At 40.7% G+C, this 8,706-nt stretch overlaps 1 protein-coding gene across 5 annotated transcripts in view; it reads right to left on the bottom strand.

Annotated features, from left to right (window-relative positions):
- The window catches only part of VEPH1 (ventricular zone expressed PH domain containing 1), a 154,117-nt gene that overhangs the window by 115,171 nt on the left and 30,240 nt on the right, over positions 1–8,706 (bottom strand). For all 5 annotated transcript variants that reach the window (XM_044434633.1, XM_044434634.1, XM_044434636.1 and 2 more), the window contains 2 exons: positions 6,234–6,449; positions 2,796–2,970 (listed from right to left, as the gene is read on the bottom strand). In XM_044434633.1, coding sequence (XP_044290568.1) covers positions 2,796–2,970; positions 6,234–6,449 — 391 coding nt within the window. The remainder of the gene's footprint in view (positions 1–2,795; positions 2,971–6,233; positions 6,450–8,706) is intronic.

The following is an 8,706-nucleotide window of genomic DNA, read 5'->3' as shown; positions in this document are numbered from 1 at the left end:
AGGAGGAGGAGGAGGAGGAGGAGGAGGAGGAGGAGGAGGAGGAAATCAAAAATAAAAGAAATGGGACTAAGAATTATTATTGTTGCTGCTGTTTTTATACTTCTCTCTATCAGGAATCCTATCTACCTGTATTCATTGCTCACAGTTTGCCAAGGTAACTTAATTACAAATACAAATTGGTAAGACTCTGTTCCATGATGCTCCTCTACAAGTAATAACACTGTATATCAGACAGCATGGCACTTTATGGACTACCAGAGACTAGTCTCTGTTCCAAGGACCTTACACTCTCAAATCTACTCAGGTTCAGCTACAAATTTTAGCTAAACATAATGCATTGGAAGAGAGAGCTTGAGGCCTAGTCTTAATGGAAAAAGTGGGTTTTGAGGAAAGTAAGCTTTGAAGGAGGAAAGTAAGCTAGCATCACACAGGTGTTTTAGGAAGCAGTTACAAGAGTATGGAGTGGGAAGGTAGAAATGATGGTGCCTTCTGAGGAAGCAAAAGTTCTTCCGACATCTGAATATGGCCAAGTTGGAAGAGCAAAGGTCACAGGCAGGGATGCAACAGGATATAAAAAATGCACTGGGCAAGGCCATAGAGCAATGCAGAACTCTAGGTGACCTATAAACAGCAGTAAAATTATTCTCTAGAAGAAAGCTTCTTGTACAAGTTCTATTGTGCTGAATAGGAGCTGCACAAAAGCTTTTCATTCAATTTTATTAGAAGTCCATATGGGCAAATTAACATTATTTCTTACGTAACTAGATACCTACACATAGTGGGAGACAAAGGAAGGGAAGTTTTACTATTTGTTTTAAGCATGTGAAGCTGTTAATACATCCTACCTCCTTGCCATCTTTTGTAGGCTAAAAATACTGCTTCATCTGATTTTCTCCATGTTTTTCTGTTGTTTTACAAATCATGAGGAGCCCCTTAAGATTCTGTAACAGAACCATTTTCTGCTTGTCAACACCTGATTAGAACTGTGATACTGAGACCTACAAAGATAATTGTGAAATTATCACCACAAACCAAAAAAACAAAAACAAAACATTGTGAGTGTGGGTGAAAAAGACATTGCATTACTTATGGATTTTCAGGTGCCATGTGTATCTATAGAATATCGTTCCTCATCTTCCATATATCAAAAATGCAGGGATAAGGTGTGCACTGAATCATTAAACAAGCCTGTACAACCTGTGACCTATCAAACCAAACATAACCCACCAGCTATGTATTTTGGGCCATCAGGTCTATCTGTTTTGGAGGTACACTGTGATGAGATGGAATATCAGTTCAATCTGCAGATACTTCCTGTGTGAAAACCACAATTAAAGGGTGGTGCTTTGCAGCTTTATAATTTCTTGCAGATTCATGATGCTGAGACAGACTTTGGCCTACAGAGAAAGGCACTGTATACTTAGAATAACAGTAGGGGTGAAGCCAGGGGTCTAGGACATAAGCAGCAGGCATCCATGACTGGAACAGCAAAGCCAAGAGTGATGGGATTGGAAGGAGCAGGTGTTGCACCAAAGAGGCATGTTGCACAAGAAAAAAATGTAGTCTAGAGAAGCACATTCAGTTGGCCATTGCTTGCAGAAGTCGGAGTGCATCTACACTCTGCACTGTCGTATCAGGTGCATACCAAGGCCATATTATGATTAGGTAAAACTAGTAGATGATAAAATGTCTAAGCTTGCTGATTGGATATTTAGAATTGTACGTCCCTTCAAGACAGAAAGTCTAACTGTCTGTGAATGATGGGAGGGTGGTGTGGAGCTTTTTTGCGGCATGAGCCAAAGCTTCACCTCACTACAGCTGGTTTTTAATAAAAGCATCGTGGATCAAGAGCCATTAGTGTCCATCTTTAGTGTCTCCCTGAGACAACTGGGATGGAGCATCAGTCCTCTCAAGCAATGTACAAATGAGCAAAAAATTTTGCAACACAGGTAAGTTTCAGATACTAGCAAAGGCAGGGCAGGACCAGAAACAAAGGCTGAATTAGGAATACGTGAGTCAAGACATGAAGAATTTGTATCACTGGAGGCAGAGGGCACCACAAAGACTTTTGCTGCTGTAGCAAAACTGAGCAAGGCTGAGAAGCTTCCTGTGGCTTCCAGCTGGTCTGCATGATCAGACTGGCCCTAATCCTGCAAGCACCTACAAGGTTAATCCTACAAGTATTTGACAGGTAAACTGGGCTGCCTACTCTATGCGGACAGCAGGAGAGCTGCATTGCAGGAACATTGGTAGTGGAATTATTGCTTCTAGCCCATTTTTCCCAAAACTGTGCCCCCCCCCCCCCGCCATTGCCCTGCCCCTGCTACAACTGCAAATGTAGGGAAACTCATCACAGGCTGCTACTGTTCCCCCAACAACTTTCACAGAGCCAATTTATTCTTTAAGTCAAAAGTGTGCCCTGAGATGATGTCATATACGAGTACAATTCTCATGTGCAGGCCTACATACTGAAAAGGAAGCAGCACTCTAAGGTCATGCACACTGGCTAGACCCACCAACAGCGGCCATGTGCAATTAGTAGATGCAAGGCACGGAGCCTAGCGATGGCCCGGCCTCTTTTTCTTGCGGAACTGCCTCCATGTGACTAAAAGGTAGCTAATCTAATAACACTGGGTTCAGACTTTCTCAGTGCAAGGTCTGAAAGTGGCTCTATCAAATAAATTTTCAATAAAAATCATTGCTTCCATAGGAATGTTCAAGAAGCAGGGCATCTATGGGAACTCCTACAGGACCAAACAGGCAAATCAAAGCAAAATAATCCTCATGGTTCTTACCTTGCAAAACACTTTTTACAATTGTTTCTGTGTGTTCAGCCAGCAGATCAGCTTTACTAATTGCTGCAAGGGAGAGATAACTGGACATGTTTCTGCACAGTTCTTTATTCCCCCTCTGGAGAAATTTCACTGCCACTGGGACAGCCAATGCCATGATGGGCGGTCGATTATAATTCTGTTGGGGAAAACAGAGGCACTCCAAAGACAAGTGTTATTACAAATCACTGCACCAATATTTCCAAGGTTTCCTTCAACATTTCTTTGTAAGAGTAGCTCTCCAACTGATCACATATTCCACAGGGTAATCTGAGATTATTAAATGTTAAATAAAATGTATAAATGCATACATTATGGAATGTCAGAGTGTTAGGATTGCAAGCCTTGAATACTGAGAAGTCAAAAGGTTTTCTGTCACTGAAGCACAGTAATTATTTGTAACAGAGGCCTATTCTGCAGTTTCTTATTGCTGCTTTCTACCAAGGAAGTGGTTATGAACTGCAGGAGTTCACAGTTAATCCTGTTAGTTTATATACCAGACAGGAGGATCATGAATGCAGTTTGTGGTTGGCCAGTTAATGAACAGTCACAGCCTAATCCAGAGCTATTCAGATCAGATGGAGTTAAGCTGGTCAGTTTAGGCAGACAAGATCTTGAAAAGAAGACAGCAATGTAGCTTGAGAAAAGAGGGATGAAATCACTAAAGGTGACAACTGCTAGGAGAGGAAGGTCCAGAAATAATTCTGGCTAGATTGTCAACAGAAGACAGTTAACTCAAGAAGCAGTGAGATATCAGGAGGTGGCAACTGAGGAAGGATCTGCGCTGAAGCCTTTTCCATGATCAAGGAACGGAGCGGTCAGGGAAAACACATTTGCAACTCTTGGGGCACATGCTAATGGATACTATGCAGTTTCTACTGGGCTGCCTCCACATGCAATTACAGGGAAGGTAGGAGGAGTTGGAAAGGTGAAATGAGCAAGGAAATGGCCTTTTAAGGTTCAATAGTTTGGTTTCATTCATTAAATTAGTGCAGGTTTGCTGATCTGAACAAATGGAAGAGTAGAGAGTTCTTCTAAGAGCAAAATAGGAAGCAAGAGAGAACATGGTGTGCTAGCTACTTTCCTCCATATTCCTCGGGATGAAGCCAGTGTAATCAGGATCCCCCTATTCCTGCATCACCCAAAAGCAATTCCCCAAAACATACTGCTCCTCTTCTATGCTTTCCCAAGAGTAAGTGCCATTAAAGTCAGTGCTATTTACTTCTGAGTTAGCACCATTGAAGCTAATGGGCTTCACATCTGAATTTAAATGCATATTGGTATTTCTCTGCTAGATGTTTTTTGGGGCAAGAGAGCAAAGGAGACAATTGGGAAGAGTTGAAAAAACATTGTAAACTTCAGTTTTTCAAAGCATATGGAGGGCTGCAGGGAGACACTGCTGCATTTAGTCTCCAGTTCACTGAGCAAGTCAGAGAGAGAGAGAGAGAGAGAGAGAGAGAGAGAGAGAGAGAGAGAGAGAGGAAAGCAACTGAAGGCTGATTGGCCTCAACTTCTTCAAAGAATTGGTGCCATTTTGTTTAAAACTGATGAAATACTCCCTGTTGTAGCGCCACCTTGCACCCAGTCCCCTGAAGCCACCTCTGCTTCCCACAAAACAGTATTGCGAGTTTAGCACATGGTGAAATGTATAGAAAACAGGCAACTGATGGAAAAAAGGGTATTCTCAGTGGTTGTGCCTTAACTCTGGAATAGGTTCCCCAGAGAGGTGTGGCTGGTGGCATCGCTGCTATCATTTCAGCATCAGGCCAAGACATTTCTCTTCTCCAACTATTTTAACAGTTGATTTTAATGGTAATTTTTATTTTAACTTGACCCTGGTTTATAGTTTTATTTTAGTTTGTTTTATTTATTTAAAATAGTTTTTGACATTTTTATGTAATCTTAATTTGTTTGGTTATTTTTTGTGTAATTGATTCTTTGGGGTTTTTTAGTAGTATTAATGCTAGAATTTATGTTGTTTTAATCATTGGAAGCAGCTCAGGGAGCTTATCTATGAGCTACTGTGGTGGCATACAAAATGGAAATAACTATGATATAACTAGCCTGAAGAAACCAAAGCTAGCTTGGAATAAGCATCCAGCAATACACCAGTGAGTCAGGGTGGATTAAAATGGTAAAGACAAGTAACGAGGGCAAGGACCTATGCCCAGAACACTAGATGGTCAACTAAGTACCATCAAAACAGAAGAAAAAATCTTTCACTTATGATAGTTTGCACCTTAGGCATTTAATGAACACACACACACACACACACTTTCTGGGTCAGTTTCATGCCTTAAGGAGTAGCTTCCTAATCAGTTATTCACTAGCTCTAGTTCCATGCTTTGATGCACTCTTGGATGTGCAATGCATTTTGTTTGTCTAGCTGTTTCCTTCATGCTTTTCTAGCCTTGCAACTTGCTTTCCAAGCTTAATGTGTCAGTCACTGTGAAAATGAGTGCATCACCAGGTATGCATTTGACGTGACATTGCGCCATTGAAATTGGTTCAATAAGAGTGGTGGTGATACAGCTTGATACTGATAGTGATGGCAGCTATGCAGCCAACATCTCCAGCATCTCCACCCTGAGTACTCTATTTCCCCCTTCATAGTGTGCCATAATAGTTACTCTAAGGCCTGACATCAAACAGTTGTGCATTTAGCTAGTGACAGAGCTTGGAAAATTTACACCATAATGGCATCAGAACTGGGGGGAGATCAAATGGGAGGCTATATGCAGTAGCCCAGCATTATCTGGGAGCCAGTGTGGTGTGGTGGTTTAGAGTCTGGACTGGGACTCAGAGGGTCTGGGTTCTAGTCCCCACTCAGCCATGGAGCCAACTGGGTGACTTTGGGCCAGTCACAGACTCTCAAGCCCAACCTACCTCACAGGGTTGTTGTTGTGGGGATAAGATGGAGAAAGAGAGATGATGTAAGCTGCCTTGAGCCCTTTGTAGGAAAAAGGCAGGACATAAATCGCAATATAAATAATAAATAAATAAATATCTGATTGCAGCCAAGTAGGCCAACCAGGACTGGCTGACACAGTGGACCCACCAGAAGATGCTACCTTGGGTCTTCTCAAACAGGGAGATGCTGCCTTGCTTTGGGAAATCCAGCACAATTCTCTCTGAGTTGTGACTAGTACCTAGGGCTTGATAGAACATGAAATGTTGAGGAGCACCTGAGAGTGGTAAGGCAATGTCGTAAGGTACAGCCAACACCAGAAGACTTGAGATAAAAACAAACAGGCCACCTTTTGAGTTAAAATGAAGTACATCAAGAAAGCTTGTGAATCTGGGTGCATTCTGAATCAAAGTAAGGACTGTTAACCACTGGCCATGAAATGTGTTGTCTGTTAAAGCACTGATCTTTCTTTGCTCTTCATGGTCCATTCTTACCTGTAAAATGCAGCTCATAATATCAGATGCTATCTTTGCATGTGGCGTGTCTTCATCTTTTCCGGAAGGTTTCAGATTGTGCTCTAGGCAAGATTCCCAAAGAGCAACAAGTGCTTTCCCATGTTTCTCTATGGATTCTGTCTCCCTGATGGCTGTGGTGATGCGAGTGATACAGATCTCCACAACTGCCTGATCGTTGTCATTGGTTTGGTAGTCCTGATTGAGACCAAATAGTTTAAGCTGCATATGGGACTCAAAAGTCATCAGAATGAACCAAGTAGGGTTAATTCCTTCCCAGTGATCATATAAACTGAGGCTCTAGGTAGAATGCTGAATTTATGTCAGTTTATCATTAAATATATATATATAGAGAGAGGGAGACCAAAGTATTTGTGAGCACTGCTTTTCAAGACTGGGACTATGGATGGATGTACTCCCAACAAAACCTTTAAAGAAGGATACAGCCAGTGCCGTTCTGTGAATTAACGGGCTCCAGCTGGTCCAGATATTACTGAAGTCCTGGATGTAAATATTGTAGAAACAAGCCTGGAAACATGAAGTGTGGAGAAAATCTTCCAACTGGATAGAGAACACTGCCACTCATATAGGAATCCAGCCATTCCTTGGCTGCCAGTGATGGGGGAATTTCCAGTTTGATAGTGGCCCTGCTCTTAACTGATAATTTGAAACCCTAAGTAATCAGAGGGAAACAAATGTCCAGGATAGGAAGGAAGAGTTCCTCTCTGCAGCATTCTGTCTGTTCCATTGTGAACAACGCTGTCGTGATAATTGGAGTCACAAATAATAAAGTCACAAATAATAACGCAAGAAAATAATTTGATTCTTTTATCTCCATAGCTTTGCATTTTAGTACAAAACCTGAACTTAGCACAATCAAAAACTCATTAAAGGTGTTGCCTGGTTTTACTATTATGCTCACCTGCTATTTATCAGTCTTCACTTAGGACAGGACTATGGATATGTGGTTTAACTGCCTTGCTAGATCAGACCAGAAGTCTATCTAGTCCAGAACTCTACCTCCAACTTTGTCCTGATTCTCATGGGAAGTTAACAGAGCATGGCAAGAAAAATCTGTTCTTCCAGTCCATGAGAATTAAAAGCATCCTGTTTCTGAACATGGCAGTTCCATTTTTAGCACCGTGGCTAATAATAATTGACGAACTATTGTCTGTAAATTTATCTGCTCATTAAAAAATTCAGTCATGTTTGTGTCCATCATGCTGTTGTACAACAATGACATTTCGTATAGATTGGCTACACACTGCATAAAAAAGCACTTTGTTTTGCCCAGACTTGTAACTGCCAATCAATCTGCATAGATGGCTCCAAGCTCTGGACTATGTCCACACCATTTATGTTATTCCTGTCTTTTGAATTTTTCCACAAGTTTAAGAAGTCCCAATTCCTCACACATCCCTTTGAAGGCATGGCAGTTTGATAATTGCATTCATTCTTTTGTTCATGATTTCTTGTTTGAGCTGTGGGATGTTTAGGAATACTGATAACTACAATTTTTGAGACTCTGTTGTTATCTGTGGAAAAATACTTACATATTTAAGAGTCTGAATGTGAAAATAATGGAAAGGTGCTTGACTCCAGATATGCAACTCTGATGCCCTCTAGTGGAAACTAACCTGTAAATACTGGTTTTTAATTCTTTAATAGTTTAAATGCTATGTACTACATTAAAATAAGTGTTTGGTGCAGCATAGGAAAAAAATGCACTGGTGTAAACAAACTCTGAATTACCTTAGGTTTACAAAAACCTGACAAAAGTCAGATTTTTGAAAGATGAAATGCACTATTAGAGATAACATTTTCTTGCTTTCAAAAGAAAAGGAATTCAGGTAGGAATCTAGGGAGGGATTTTTGGTGAGTAGCTATTCTTGGAACAGTTATTTACACATAAACTTCTAAGCTGAATGAAGAACTGCTCTTCATTAACATCATTTTGATATCCTTTAATAACAATGAAGATGCACAATATTTTAAAAATACTTCATAGATGAAGAAAGCAATAATGTAATGACATAAAACCAGAATGAAAGAGTTCAGGGCAGAATATAAATACTTCATATTACATAATCAGCCAGTGCATTTTTCAGCTAGAATTTTAGCATACTGTCTGCAGAATTTTCTCTGAAACTAAATTATAGAGTACATAGATCTGACTGAGGGAAAGATTCATATATCAGCCCCTGGACTGTGAAGCATATTTCTTCTTCTGCAATACTTAATGAAACAGGTCAATTCACAGACAGGAACCAATAATCCCACTTCTTTTCAAGTATCTCACCTCAAACATTTTTATGCTACTTTGAAGCCAACAAACGTGCAAATCAATTTTTCTTCCTCCCACTTCAGGCACCGGATGGCTGGTGATTTATTCTTATGATAAATCCTGCAAACCTGCCCATATTTGTCCCCATTTTACAGACAGAAAATTGGGGCT

Source organism: Varanus komodoensis, unplaced genomic scaffold (genome assembly GCF_004798865.1).
Source record: "Varanus komodoensis strain SLA01 unplaced genomic scaffold, ASM479886v1 scaffold28, whole genome shotgun sequence".
Taxonomy (NCBI): Eukaryota; Metazoa; Chordata; class Lepidosauria; order Squamata; family Varanidae; genus Varanus; species Varanus komodoensis.
The sequence above is the reverse complement of the archived record's forward strand: the minus strand, read 5'-3'. Positions and strand labels throughout refer to the sequence as shown.